Below are 16,100 nucleotides of genomic sequence, written 5' to 3' on the forward strand. Positions count from 1 at the left end.
GTCCTCAGTAGAAATATTAAAGTCAGTCACTGTTATTAGCATCTTCCTCTGTCCTAAATACTACCTAAACTCTCAGGGCCACACAGTGATCAGGTTTGCCATGGAATACTCTGTTTGACCACTTGGATAATACTCTGTGGTGGAGTTTAGACAGATTAGAAGGTCCTTCCCTTAGAAGGTGCTGCTAAGGGAAGAGCAAATTAGTTGGTTGTCCAGTGGTAAATGATCAACCCTGAAAACACACATACAGGTAGCAATATGTAAACTGGACATGTCATATTTATGAATATACACTATACATATACATACAATAACAATTAGTAAAAAAACAGAGGTCATGAATTTGAGAGTAGGGAGCGACATACGAGAGGATATAGAGGGAGAAAAGGGAAATGAGAAATGTAATTAATTATTCTCACAAAAAGAAAAGAAAAAACAAGATAATAACTTTTTCATACTCAGTGTTGCTGGTTTAATTAGTTAAATTAAAGCTGTTTACTTTATTTTCATCTAATCTCATTACCAAAACAACATTTGCTAAAACCCCTTCTGTTTATTTATTTAATATTCTGAAACAATAAAGCTTTAAGGGACTATCTGGAGGTTCCTTTCACTTCTTTTTCCTATCAAGGATATGACTTGAAATGTAAAAATGCTTGAGACACAAATTATTACTACAAAATGCACTTTCTCTGCTGGAATTCTTTCATTTTTTTTCTAACTGCAAGCTGAAGAGATGCTTAAAGTGCATTAATTTCCACAGAAATTAATCTTGCCTAGATTGAGTTAAAATAAACAAATTTTGTTACCAGAGGTTTCCAATTGGTGACTATTTTTGATTAAATAATTTTTAGAACTAATAATTTCAGGACATTTTATTTAGAAAGTAGAGATAGCAGAAAGTCACAGAGGAAGAATCTTAGCCAAGCCAGGGTTTCAAAAGTTCAGGCTCATCTTGATTTGCCCGGAAGATCTGTAACTTTGGTTACATCACATTCTGTGCAGACATAGTAGGGTTGGGCTGTTTGTCATACAGCAAGCAGGGATGTCTGGCAAAGGCAAAGAAAAACTCCTCAGACGTAGCTGGGTAAGTTTCCCAGGTCATCTAAGGACAAGGCTTTGGGGAAGTGCAGGTGTGAGGCTATCAGTCAGCTCTTACGGAAACTGGAACATCTACCCACAAAGTACAATTTAATTAGTACAATTATAAATTTATCATTAAATAAATATTTTTATTTAACACAATCTACAATCACGTAAAAAAAAAAACCCAAACTAATGCTTTAAGAACCTCTTGTACGTTTGGTTATGAGTAAAACTCTCCAGCCTGTTTTAAGAAGTCTCTAAAGAAAACAGACATTTTTTTATCCATTGAATGAGCAGCTATTACAACCAATCTCCATTGATCAATATGTCTACATAATCTGAGGGATAGTCTGGCTTTGCTTCTCCTTCTTCTGCTTATTTGTAATTTTCTCTTCTTTTAACATATAGCACACATTTGGGGCCAAATAGCATTAAACAAGTGTAGTTGAAATATAGATTAGTAAAATGAAGATGGGAAAATATAGCACCTCACTTGGTCTCAGATATGGCTAACTCCAGGGGATCAGATTTTGTCCATGGGCATCTGTCCTTCCTAATTTCTTCTCCACTTGGAAGATATAACTAATGCCTGCTCAATTCATTTTCCTAAGTTACAAACTGAAGCAGTGCGGCATTTTCCCAGTATCATTCTCAGATGGGCTTTTGAAGAAGCAGTCATAATTGGTTCATTAAATTTAGAAGACAACTCTGCCAGTCTTGTAAGTCATGGACACAGGGTTTGCTTCCCTTGAACTCTCTCTATAAAACTCCGCCCTCCTTCAATAGACTGTCCGATCTTTCTACTTTGATCTCTTACAGGCATCTCCAATTTTAAGTACCCGTCTTGAGGTCTACTCTCCCTAGTGTTCTCTCACCCTGACTTCTCAGGGAACATCTCTGTCCACCTACGTTTATATTACCTACAATGCCTGTAACAGTGACCAGTGACTATTCATGGTCCTACCTCTAGTCCATTATCTACATTCTCGACTAGCTGGCCCGGAAACCAGGAAAGGGAATAACAATCGAAATGTAAATAAGAATTACCCAAGTTAATAAAGATGGAAAAAAATTAAACCCTCCCCCCAAAAAAGGAAAATGGGTTAGATATTTAGAAGTTAGAATCTTCTGAGTGTTGTATTAGTTTAGCAGAGTCAAGAAGAGGAAGAAATCATGCAAAGGAGGAATACACAGCTCTTTGTTCCCAGACAGTATAGTAATTTGGGGTGGGCTGCTGTAAGGCTAAGCTTATAAGTCAACTTAATACATTTATCACAGATCTGTATCTTCTGACTTTTTGCATGCTCTTCCATGGCTAAGTTCCAGTGTGACTCCTTTTAGGCAGTCAGGACTCTTTAGGAAATAAGTTCCCCGAACATGTCAAATCCTTCACAGGTTCAGGCTGGAAAGATTGAGGAACGTCATCCTCATGATATGAAGTGTTGGTAAAACCGATTACCAGTATTAGATGTTTAGCCCTGCATGTCTCAGAGAGATGACTCGCAATGAGGTGTCAGGTTTCCAAGACATGCTGTTATAGTCATTCAGATGGCCAAGTGATACAGTGAGCACTGACAGTCAACAAATCTGGCACCAATAGTGGACGGGAAGCTATGAGAATGTAGCAAACAGGCTGCTGCTGGGCTTTTTTTTTTTTTAAAGAACTGAGATGATGTCTTAAAAATAACATGTACCTTAATTCATCTGAAAATTATGATTAAAATTATTTTATAAGTTGTTTGTTTACTATCAAATACATTATATATATATGTTTACTTTTCAAAAAATCTATTTTTTGTATGCATATGTGTGGGTCTATGTGAGTGCATATGAACACCTGTCTGTGAACACACAGGGCTAGAAGGATGATATTACATAAAGTGACATCATATATCACCTTTCAACCATTCCTTTGAGCCAAAGTTTCTCTTTGAACTTGGAGGGATTGCTTTAAGGGCTAGCTTAAAGCAGCAAGCTCAAATAATCTCCCTGTGTCTGATCCTCTCTCTCCCAGGAGCTGGAATTTCCATTCTAGCTTGGGCTATCTCAGGAGTATGGGAATCCATATCTTTATGATTTCAGAGAGAGCACTCTTGGTCACTGATCCACGTTTTCAGTTCCCAAATCAACTGTATGAGGCAGATATCACAATCACCCATTTTACAAAGGAACAATAAATTTGGTCATTTTGGAAAAGTTGTTCAGTCCTACAAGGATCTGAACATAGGTTTGATCTTCACACTGTGGAAAGCCAATGTACATCATGTGAAAATCAACTTAAAAGTCTGGTCTTTGTCAAAAATCTCTTCGTACATATGAAATAATGTCTCTTAGGAATAACATCTTTTAATTCTTTTGTATTAGATGTCTAGGATATTTCGACGTTCTTCTGGAGTGGGTCGGTTTATCAAGTCCCATGTTATCAAGATAAGGTATGTAGACCGGATCTGTAATTTCAACCTAATATCACTAAAATGACATGTTTCATTGACTTGGATGCTCAACCACCCTGAGACTCATGGTAGCAAAGATTTTTCATAAAATTTAAGCAACAAAAAGTATGCTATTTAACTGGTTTGAAGGATGTCTTAGTCACAGTGGCATGGTAGAAAGTACTTTACAACGGAGTCCCAGCTATTAGGTAAGAAAAATTATAGAGGAAGGAGACAAAATGAGATGGTTCTACAAACACCAACTCCCTCCACAGTAGAACAGAATGTAAGGCCTCTTTGTCTTCCTTCCTTTAAGTCTATAACCATTTCCTGTGTAGTGTTTTTCATGAATGTCAACACATCTTTGTTGTTATTAAAATGCTTTTTTGTTTTAATACTTTGGTAGAGTATAATATACATAAATTAAACATGGAGTTATCATCAGAGACTAAGTCTTATCTTTTTGTGCATTTATTTATTCTGTGCATGTTTGGACGTGTGCATCAGTCATCATGAAGATGTCATCATGTTTGTGTGGAGGTCAGAGGACAATGTGTAGGAGCCTGTTCTCTACCTCCAGCATGAGGATTCCAGGGTTCAAACTCAGGTCACAGGCTTGGCAGAAAGCCATTTTACTAGCTCCTATATGTTTTGATATAATGTTTAAAAGGCCTAGATTTCATATTGAGATAAATTAATAGATAGATGATACATAGATAGATAGATAGATAGATAGATAGATAGATAGATAGATAGATAGATGACAGACAACAGGCAGGTGTATGATAGGAAGGATGTATATATATATATATATATATATATATATGGTGATAATTATTCTTTCTGTTTTTTCTTTTTTGTCTCCTTTCTTCTTTCCTTTGACTTTCTAATTAAATTCATTTTCTGAAGTCTACTAGAGACTTTCCAGCCTTAACGCACAATATAAATGTATATATTTGAATCATTGATCAAATTATACGTCTTTATAAACTACTTCTCTAAAGATTGTTTATTACATGATAGCAAATACTAAAATATCATTGTTTTAATACAATATTTATTGAATTTTCATAGTTCACCTCCAAGGATCAAAAGTAGGAGTGAAAGAGTGGGTGCTAGTGTATATTACAGCATTGCACTGCCACAGGATCTTCTATTTCTGCCTGAGAGAAGAGAAGCACTAGGCTTTGTCACTAAGGGACATCATTTCTGCCCACATCCCTCCAGCCAGAATGTGTGAGAGAGTTTCAGTAAACCTCAAGAAAGGCTAGAAATGCAGTACAGTTCTGTCCTCAGAAGGCAAAGGACAATGGATATGGTGAACCACATGGTCTCTGCCACACTTCACTGGGGAACAATGACGTCCACTATCAATTTTGTTCCAAATTCCTTAAAAAGAAAACTCTTTAGATAAACAATAAGTATGATTTAATGAGCACCTCAAAAAATTCTGAAAACCAAGGAAGGTAGAGAACAGTCTTCACACTGCTATCCTGTTGCTAACACTCCTCCAGTGCTTGGCACACTCCTCACCATGCATCCTATCCTGTTCCCTTGATCTGGATACAATGCTAAGCCTTGTGTGCACAAAAATCATCTACAATGTTTCTCTAAACTCATGGAGACCACAGAGGTGGAATCATTTGTCTGTTTTGCTCCAGTCCAGATGAACAAGGCGTGAACATTCTTATAGTGCTCATGTTTCGATATCCATCTACTGACAGTGCCGAGCACATCAAGAAGAAAATTGAAAGGACTTTATATCAGAGTCTGAAGATCAAACAGTTCCCTTTGACTATTAATAAGCCATCGTTTAGCCTCACATGTAAGTCTTTTGCTGTTGTTTGCCATTTTTCTAATTCTCTTCGACTGCCATCTCCTGCATTTTTCCTAAGAGTCTGGATTATGTAACTTCCAATTTAGAAATTTACCTCTAGTAAGTCTGTAAGTGGGCTTGGGATGAAGATTGATCAGACTAGGTCTCCTTTACTCTACTACTTTACTTTTAGACCTCGTTTCCAGCTACCTTTCTACAGTGCATAGCTGTGGGGTAAGAGGTGTGAATGGACAGCATCTTTGCATAGGTTTTAAGTGAAGGAGTGTCCTGTTCTTCTTTAGTTCTTCCTGGGCACTTCAATATGAGAGAGGGTCTCAGGGAGACGTCATCAAGGCGCATGGGCAGATTTCCTACTTCGTGTTAGACTAGGTCCTTAAAGTTGGCGTGAGAGTCTTCTCTCACCAGTGACTATTGGGAATATGGAAAAACTACACTGAGTGGCAGCACCAGTTGTGGTGGAAGTCGGAGACTACGTCTTAGACTTTGGCTATAGCCCCCTAAAGAAAGTCACTGGGACATTTCCCCTTGTTCCTTCATTCCTAATCTTTGTGCTTGTTTGTAATATAAAACCCTAAAATAAAACTCTCTGAGTTCATTTTTAAATGAGATTGCGTTATTTGAGCCAGTGATCAAGTCAGAGGATTGTTATGTATTACTTGGCTATAAAATTTCGATATCTTCCTGAATTATGAGTATTTCAAATAATTAGCCATGCTGTTTATGAACCTATGAACAAAGTAGACCAGAAAGGGAAATGTGTTTGTATGTCAACTAACTTCTCCTTTATTACAGCCATTGACAGCAAAAAGATGAGAAATCTTCTCAACAGTCGTAAGTTCCAAAATTATTTATTTTATAATAAACAGAATAGATAAGAATCATAAATAATTAGTACAGATCATCAACATTTTCCTTCTTATACTTTCATAAATCAAGTACTTAATCTTTTAACTTTTATTGTATACTTAACATATTAGACATATATAATATGACTTTGTTTTGTTCTGGAATATATATATGTCTCATAGTATTCCAGATGCTATATTACGATTCTAAAAGTATCATTAATATTCTCTCATAATTCAAGAGAGGACCAAGTTGAAGTTTTTCTTGTTACTTTTAAGGCTTTATCATTTTAAGTTTTTTGAGGTTTGCTTCCTGCTTCTCATGTGAATATATTTTGAGTTTCTGTAGGCAAATATGTGCCTATTATCAATGTTGTGAGAACACATGCAAGTCTTTTTAAAGGCTGGCTTGAAGTTTGGTTAATTGAAGATTTGATATCAGGGAATAATAATTTTTCTAAACTACTCTTATATTTTAGAAAATGAAAAATATTATTATTTAAATTAAAAATAGGCTAAGGATAATAGTCTCTTCTTGGCACATGAAGGACAAATTAAGACATCTATTCAGAGTTGGGTTTCCTGAAGAGTAAAGTACTCTTGGCTAAAATGTGGAACCTCCTAATGCCTTATTCTACTCTGTTACTCATTAGCTTGGATGCACAGCAATTTGTGTCCCTCTCCAAGGTTGGGCTTTCTTAGCTAACAACTATACTGCTATATATCTATGTAAAGTAATTAAAAGAATATCCAGACTTTTTGATGCTCACTAATGATCTATGTGTTGGTAAAAAGAAAAACAAAATGGCTCTAGAATGTCCAACAGTAAAACAAAAATCCTTTTCGGAACCGTAATTACATGCTATCATGGGCAGATTACCACAAGGATATTTCACATCCAGAACTCAAGCTACTATATGGAATGTTTTCCCCGGTCTAACTACACCTTAGTAGGTATAGGGCACACCATATTGTTCAGTTTGTTTTTTGACTTAGACTTGCAAAATTCAAGATTATCAGAGTTTGCATTAGTTTCTAATCTGTGAGCTTGCCCCAGTCCCGTCTCTCTTCCTTAAAGGATGCTAAGTTAACACATCCACATTTGACATAAAAGCTCAGGGCCACCTTCCCTTGGCAGAACACTTGGTCAGTCTGTGTGACTGCACTTTTTAGGTTCCAAATCTATTATGCATCCAACTTAAACTGTTTCCATTTTTGCTTGTCCTCTAAGATCATTTATTATTTTTTGTTTATATTACATTGTTTTTTTTGTGAGACACTTAATTGGGTAGCCCTGACTAGCTTCAGACTGACAAAATTCCTGTACAGGCATCTCAAATGCTGGGATTATAGCATGCCAGGCTGTATAAGATTTAGGCAGAGATAGAAATTGAATTTTGAACTAAATGTCTAAGCGTAAAGATAAATATTGCCTCTGAATCTCAGAGCAACCAATGAGACAAGCCAGAGACTGCATGCTAAGAACAGGTTAAAGAGTTGCAGAGGCAAAGAATTTTCTAATTATGCTCTCTAAACACAAAGCATGATTCTTTTTCTTATTGTCATGAGAATAAACGACTGTGTGTTTCTTTGTCAGGATGTGGGATAAGAATGTCATCTTCCAACATCCCATTACCAGCATCCTCTACTACTGAACGAATTGTCCAAGGGAGGGAAACAGCTATGGAAGGGGAGTGGCCATGGCAGGCTAGCCTACAGCTCATAGGGGCTGGCCATCAGTGTGGAGCCACGCTCATCAGCAACACATGGCTGCTCACAGCAGCTCATTGCTTCTGGAAGTAAGTTCACTGGACTCTAGGGAGCGTTTGTTTCCTAATCCTCTCTTGTCTTGTCCTTGATTTAGTGCAAGGGAACAGCTCGGTATTACCAGCTTGTTCTCTAATGTGCCCCTCCAGTGCTCTTTACACAGTAGAAGAGGCTGTGCTCTTGATTGTATCATTGTGATTCTAGTGTTATCGTTCCTATAACATTATAGTTTACTCATTATGAAGACTATACATGTCTTAAGGAAAAAAGTTAGTCACTTTAGTTTTGTTCTCCCACCAATGATCTCTGTGGCTTCTCACAGTCAATACCCAGTGCTACTTGATTACAAAGGAAAAAAGGCTTAGAAATCTGTTTAGAAGCACTCCCTTCTCATTGCATTATCCAGGAAACCCCATGGGTGTGCATGACTCAGAAGGTGTATAGAGGGTAGCAGAGACCTTACCTTGTCACTCTGCCCTCATAGCATGTAATTCTGGTCATGTGTGTAATAGCTGAACCTGAGCTCTCAGTTCAGTCTTACAGTTGTTGCTCTCAAAACTTTGACATGCACAGAGTCTTTAGAACACTTGGGGGTTGAAGCACATAGTCTTTTCTCCCTCGTGGATCACCATCAGCATAGGGAGAATTTACCAAGACAGGAGGGACTCTGAATAAAGGTTCTTTCCTTGCACAGCGACACTGCCTATGTGTGCTCCTAAAGTAGCTTTACTCTTTTTTTTCTTTATTAAATTGAGTATTTCTTATTTACATTTCGAGTGCTATTCCCTTTCCCGGTTTCCAGGCCAACATCCCCCTAACCCCTTCCCCTCTCCCTCTCCTTCTTTATGGGTGTTCCCCTCCCCATCCTCCCCCCATTACCGCCCTCCGCCCAACAATCAAGTTCACTGGGGGTTCAGTCTTGGCAGGACCCAGGGCTTCCCCTTCCACTGGTGCTCTTACTAGGCTATTCATTGCTACCTATGAGGTTGGAGCCCAGGGTCAGTCCATGTATAGTCTTTAGGTAGTGGCTTAGTCCCTGGAAGCTCTGGTTGGTTGGCATTGTTGTTCATATGGGGTCTCGAGTACCTTCAAGCTCTTCCAGTCCTTTCTCTGATTCCTTCAACGAAGAACAAAACCACATGATCATCTCATTAGATGCTGAGAAAGCATTTGACAAAATTCAACCCCCCCTTCATGATAAAAGACCTGGAAAGAATAGGAATTCAAGGCCCATACCTAAACATAGTAGCTTTACACTTTAAGGTGCTTAAAAAACTCATTCTTCTAAGGGAAGCAGAATGATTCCAAGTCACTTAACCAGTTTCTATGTAGTCAAGGAATAACGAGAAGGAAAAAGAGACTATTGCATATCTATGAACTCCAAAGTCGCTAGCATCATGTCTTCCTGTCAAACACAAGACCCACTTGCTTGTTAAGATTTTCTGACATAGTCATATCATTATAGTTACCCAATGTTAGTATTTCTAATTTCATGAGAATGTTAATCCAACTTAGTTTACAATTGTGCTCTTTGTATAAAGTAAAAATTACAACCAGAATGCCAGCTTAATATTAGTAATGAATATGAATATTTACTTTAGTGAGTCTAGTGTAATTTCTGGGGATAGGCAGATCTACATAGGAATTGAACATTGATGCTGATAATGATATTTTACTATTGGTTTTAGTAACATTTTTTATAGTATGAGAAGAATGGAAATAAATTCAAAGGGTAATAGGATGAACAAATGCAGGAGCTTTAAAAATTACTTTTAAGGAGCGTATGAATGAGATCCAGCAAAAGAAATTTAATAGTTGTTGACAGTTATGATTTCAAGGGAATATATTTTAAGATATGGCAAATATAGCATCTTTGACACTGATAAAAGTGATCCAAAGAGCTGGATAAGGCGATGATATTGAAAAAAAAAGGAATTATATTTTGAACATGCTGTAATCTCATAAAATGGAGAACTGTGGCAGACAAGAGACAATTGGGCTGTATGAAATTTGTGACATAACCCTGGAAAAGAAAAACATTTATGTGAAGGAAGAGTTAGAGGGAGGGGTACTGAGCAAACTGTAGCAAAGGGCTTCCAGTAAGGGCAGCTTAGCCCTTGAATGTCAGGAAGGGGTGTGGGCATGGGTGGAGAAACGACTTTGGGCATATGAGGAACTGCACAGTAGACACATTCCACTTAGCCTCAAAGATCATAATAAACAAGAGCCAACAAGCAAGTCATCAAATCAGAATGGGTGCTTGGATGCAAAGGGAGCTTACCTACTAATATGTTGATTTCCTTAAAAAAAGCAAAATATAGTTTTGTGCACACTTGATTGAAATGAAAGAACAAGAACTCAAAGAACTCCTAACAAAACCCAAATTTAATTTTTGGAAATGATAGTGCTAATTAATTACTTATGCACAGTTATTTGTGTACCTCTTTTTCTTTAAAACTTTTTTTTTATTTTTACATTTTAAATGTTTTCTCCTTTCCTGGTTTCATATCCAGAAACTCACTATCCCATCCTCCCCTGACCCTGCTTCTATGAGGGTGCTCCCTCACTCACCCACCCACTACTTCCCAGCTCCCCACCCTGACATTCCCCTACACTGGGGCATTGAGCCTTGACAAGACCAAGGACCTCTCCTCCCATTGATGCCCGATAATGCCATCCTCTGCTACATCTGCGGCTGGAGCCTTGGGTCACTCCATGCGCACTCTTGGGATGGTGGTTTAGTCCCTGGGAGCTCGGGGTGGGGGTGGTCTGGCTGGTTGATACTGTCGTTCTTCTTATGGGGTTGCAAACTTCTTCAGCTACTTCAGTCCGTTCTCTAAACCTTCCACTGGGGATCCATTCTCAGTTCAATGGTTGAAGAAACCTCTTTTTCATGGAGCAACCTACAGTCCGTTCTCTTACCATAGGAATTTTTCAAGAGCATAATGGTAAAAATTGGACAGATGTAAAATTTTAATTTTCTTCCCCTCTTCTTCCTCCGTCTCTTCCTCTTCTTCCTTTCTTCTTTCTTCCTTTATCTTCTTTAGAAGGTAATGTAAACCATCACATAGCTTATCCTTTCATTTTCTGCAGAAACAGAGACCCAAGTAAATGGATCGCTACCTTCGGTACAACGATTACACCACCGTTAGTCAAACGGAGTGTTGGGAGGATTATCATCCATGAAGAGTACCACAGAGATAGCAATGAGAATGACATTGCTCTAGCTCAGCTAACCAGCCGCGTCGAGTTTTCAAATGTGGTTCAGAGAGTCTGCCTCCCAGATTCGTCTATGAAACTGCCACCAAAAACAAGTGTCTTTGTCACAGGATTTGGGTCTATTGTAGACGATGGTGAGTAGTTTCACCCTAATTTTTCTGACATTAAAATAATTTTACTTTTTAAAATTTTATTTAATATTATTTTTTACACTCCAGATTTTATCCCCCTCCTGATCTACCCTCTGACTCTTCCACATCCCATACCTCTCCCTCTTCCTGTCCCCCTCCCCACACCACCAAACCTCTTCCCTCCCTAGGGCCTCCAGTCTCTTGAGGGTTAGCTGTGTCCTCTCTGACTGAACCCAGACCCAGCAGTCCTCTGCTGTATATGTGTTGGGGGCCTCATCTCAGCCGGTGTATGCTGCCTGGTTGGTGATCCAGTATCTGAGAGATCTCGGGGGTCCAGAGTAATTGAGACTGCTGGTCCTCCTACAGGGTTGCCCTCCTCAGCTTCCTCCAGCTTTTCCCTAGTTCAACGAGAGGCGTCAGCAGCTTCTGTCCATTGGTTGGGAGCACATATCTGCATCTGACTCAGCTGCTTGTTGGGTCTTTCAGAGGGCAGCTCTTTCAGATAGGTCCCTTTTTGTGAACACCCATAGCCTCAGTAATGGTGTCAGGCCTTGGTGCCTCCCCTTGAGCTGGATCCCACTTTGGGCCTGTAACTAGATCTCCTTTTCCTCAGGCTCTTCTCAATTTTTGTCCCTGTGCAATTCTTTCAGACAGGAACAATTATGGGTCAGAATTTTTGACTGTGGGATGGCAACCCCATCCCTCACTTGATGCCCTGTCTTTCTGCTGGACATGGGCTCTACAAGTCCCCTCTCCCCACTGTAGGGCCTATCATCTAAGGTCCCTCCATGTGAGTCCTGACAGTCTCTCGCCACCCAGGTCTCTGGTACATTCTGGATAGGTCCCCTACTTCCTAACTCCTGTGGTTGCCTGTTTCCATTCTTTCTGCTGTCCCTCAGGGCTGCAGCCCTGTTCCCCTCACCCAATACCCAATCATGTTCCTCTCTTCCCCTCCCTGTCTCCCATTCACACTCAGGACCCTCCCTCCCTCCCCCTTCCTGTGATTGCTTTCTTCTCCCTCCCAAATGGGATTGAGGCACCTCACTTGGGCCCTTTGACTTGTTAACTTTTTTGAGTTCTGTGGACTGTATCCTGAGTATTCTATATCTGAGGGTTTTTTTGTTTTTGATTTTTTGTTTTGTTTTGTTTTGTTTTGCTGATATCCACTTATCACTGAGTACATATCATGCATGTCTTTTTGGGTCTGAGTTACCTCACCCAGGATGATATTTCCTAGTTCTATCCATTTGTCTGCAAAGCTCAGAATGTCCTCATAAAAATATGGTTCAGGGGCTGGGACTCTGTTTGCAAAGTATCGCACAAACAAAGTGGTAACAGATACCAGCTACCACATAAAAGTCAAGTATGATGGCTCATAACTGTAATAGATGAATTTAATGTTCAGTGAGGTACCCTAAAACTCAAACACCATCTCAGAAGATTAGCTGAGAGTTATTGAAGGAAACACTGACCATCAACCCTTTTCTCCACATGCATATACCACAGACATGCACTCGCACCCATTTTCATATGTGCACACATATAAACATACACACACACACACACACACACACACACACACACACAAATAATGGTGATAATGTGGTGGTGGTGGTGGTGGCGGCGGCGGCGGCAGTCAAGTTCTTGGGGGTGTAGCTCTTGATGGTGTGGGAAGCTGTTGCTTGAGAAGTAAGAGATATAAAGTCTTGTCACAGAGTTCACAACTGAAGCAGTAGTAAGAAATGATAGAGACTAATAAGGAAGAACAGAATAAGTTAGAGAACATACTAAAGAACAAATACAGGACTAGTGAAAAGCAAATCGTATACTTGAAGTAAATACTTTTGGTCACCATATACTTTAAATACCATTCTTGATGATAGCTTTTCTCTATTTTCCCGCTATCTTCTCTTTAGAAAGTGCAAAGATACCAAATCTAAGAATTACATAAATTGAAATAGAAACTGAAGAATTATAGGTGTTAATCTGTTACACATGGAGAGATTAGCCAGATAATTAACATAAAACAGACACATTTAATGTTCAAGGAATAATCTTCTAAGGAAGCCAGGCATGGGGTGCAAGCCTTTAATCTCAGCACTTGGGAGGTAGCAGGAGACAGATCTTTGAGCTTGAGGGAAGCCTGGTCTCCAGATCAAGTTCCAAAATAGTCAGGGCTATACAAAGAAAAAAAAAAAAAAAACAGAAGGAAACAGAAGACACACCATGTGCTCAAACACTTAGCTTAGTCTTTGAAAGTACAACTCTGTTATGTGAAATTTTCTCACGTATCCTTGACATAAACTCAGCATTGTAAGGATTTTTTTAAAAATAAATTTCATTTGCTTTCCTTTCTACTACTCACTCATGCTTATTCTGCCATAGCTTGGCCCAAACCCCAAACTGCTTCCCATTTGTACTGAACCATGCAGGACCCTCCACTCCAACCCCCATGACTAATGGTCATCCATTTTACTTCCCATGTTATGAAACTCTTTAAATAACATGGCAGCAGGGAGAATACTTCTCTGTGTTGTGTCCTGCTTTCTACTTTATATTATCTGGAAAAAACAGATGTATTTATTTGCAGCTTGAGTTACATCCGTGTGATGGATCTTCCTGAGCATCCAGTAACAACTGCACAATGTGTTCCTATGAAAAATCTTGTACACAGATAATATCTGTGTCTACTTTCAAATGATGCCTTGGAAGAATTATTAATATGATATAATTACAATGCCTATGTGTTTGACTTCTTTCATGCAGATGCAGGATAGAGCAAATACAATTCAGCAAAAAAAAATTTTCATATGATACTTACTGCTTTGGTTCCTAAGAATATACAATTTACCTCTCACCTGTATCTAAGGCACAATCATATTTGAAAAACAGATTATTTATTTGTTTGCTTACCCATGTGTATATAATAGGGCCAACACAAAATAAACTCCGGCAGGCCAGGGTGGAGACCATAGGCTCTGATGTGTGCAACCAAAAGGATGTGTATGACGGCTTGATAACTCCAGGGATGCTGTGCGCTGGATTCATGGAAGGAAAAGTAGATGCTTGTAAGGTAAGTTGGAAGTCAAACCTTTGAAAAGAAGTTTCCATTAGATAATTCTGTGCTAATGGGGCAACTGTATTGAGTATTTGATGAGCATTAACCTAAAGTAAAGTACCTTTAGTGTGTAGCATTTCATTCGGTGCAGTAGATACGTGCAATGCTATCATTTCCCCATCCTCCATATTATGAAATAAAAGTCGGAGGTCCCCACTTTTGGTCCACACAGTTACTTTATGCTTCATTATTTTTTCCTTGTCTTTTTTTTTCCTGTGGGGGAAGGGAGTGAGCGATTGAGAGAGAATCTCCTATAGTAGTCTAGGTCAATCTCAAACTTGCCTTGTAGCTGAGGATGGTCTTGAACTCTTGATCTTCTTTTCTATACAACCCAAGTGCTAGGGTTATAAGACCATACAATCATAGCTGACTTCCATTCTCTTCTTAAAGTCAAGCCTCAAAGATAGAGAACTGCTCCTCTGAATGATGCATTTTTCTTGGAATTCCTTTACCCAGAACTAGAAGGCAGGTTTATTTTGCCAGGCATTGGGAGTTTTTTTAGTGTCTGGTGCTTGAGGGAACATTTTCACTCTGTATAATGAAGTCCTCTGTGTGTGTGTGTGTGTGTGTGTGTGTGTGTGTGTGTGTGTGTGTGTGTATGCATGTGTGTGTTTGTGTGCATGTGTGTGTGCATATGTGTGTGCATGCATACGTGTGTATGTGTGTGCATGCGTGTGTATGTGCTCATTAAGCAAACTTATAAAATAATATATTATAAAATAATGAATTTTCTGGGATCTTTCAAATGTCTCCAAGTTTATTTATCCCTCCTTCCTGTCTCTCCATCTGCATTATTCCTCCCCACTCTACAATTAGGTACCCCTCCCTCCTCATTTCAACATTTCCTCCTTCATAACACCCATGTCCTATCAGATTCTTCAGACCTACATTCCCTACCCTCCATGATCCATTTGTATTTTCCTGGCTTCTGTGATCACCCAAGGTTATATCCTCAAATCTAAAGAGTCCTAGCTAAAGTCCACAAGTAAGGCAGAACATGTGGCATTTGACTTTCTGAGTTCCAGGTTATTTCACTCAGTACATTTTCCATCTATTTATCATCAATACACATGATTTGTGTTACTTTACTGCTGAATAGGATTCTGTTACAGCACATTTTTATTCCTCATTAATCAGTAGAAGGACATCCAGTCTGCCTCTGTTTTCTAGGGATCGTGAATAGATTGCCGAAAAGAACAACTCCTTTTCTTGTTGTTTATCTAGTATATATTTTATATATTTCTGCTTTGTATTTTATTTCCTTCTGTTTACTAAATTTGACCTTGGTTTGCTCAGTTTTCTCTTTTCAAGTAATAATATTGTATTTAATTAACATCTTTGCTCTTTTCTGACCCAGCTATGCAATGCTCTAAATTTCCCAATGCATCTATTTTCATCTATTTTCATGTATTTTCTGTTTGTCTCAGAATATTTTATTAATTTCATTTTTTTCCATTTCTGTGACCTTGTAAAGATTTTGTCCATTTATTGACTTGTAGTTTCAAGCCACTCTGGTTCAAGGGAGCCCTCTGTAAATCATTTCTTTTCTATGGTTCACCCCTCCTCCTCCGTTCGAGTTCCTGTTTTCACTGACCCATCTCTTATAGTTAAAATTTACCTTACAACTGGTTTTGTCTTATTATTAGATGTCTTAAGGGAAAATAT

At 38.7% G+C, this 16,100-nt stretch overlaps 1 protein-coding gene across 2 annotated transcripts in view; it reads left to right on the plus strand.

The window, feature by feature from the left end:
- Tmprss11f (transmembrane serine protease 11F) overlaps positions 1-16,100 on the plus strand; it is a 105,286-nt gene that overhangs the window by 85,469 nt on the left and 3,717 nt on the right. For both annotated transcript variants that reach the window (XM_087584042.1, NM_001446996.1), the window contains 6 exon segments: positions 3,451-3,518; positions 5,180-5,343; positions 6,148-6,186; positions 7,798-7,999; positions 11,061-11,320; positions 14,248-14,390. In XM_087584042.1, coding sequence (XP_087440168.1) covers positions 3,451-3,518; positions 5,180-5,343; positions 6,148-6,186; positions 7,798-7,999; positions 11,061-11,320; positions 14,248-14,390 — 876 coding nt within the window.

The sequence above is a fragment of the Rattus norvegicus genome, chromosome 14 (assembly GCF_021556685.1).
Source record: "Rattus norvegicus strain SHRSP/BbbUtx chromosome 14, alternate assembly SHRSP_T2T, whole genome shotgun sequence".
Classification (NCBI taxonomy): Eukaryota; Metazoa; Chordata; class Mammalia; order Rodentia; family Muridae; genus Rattus; species Rattus norvegicus.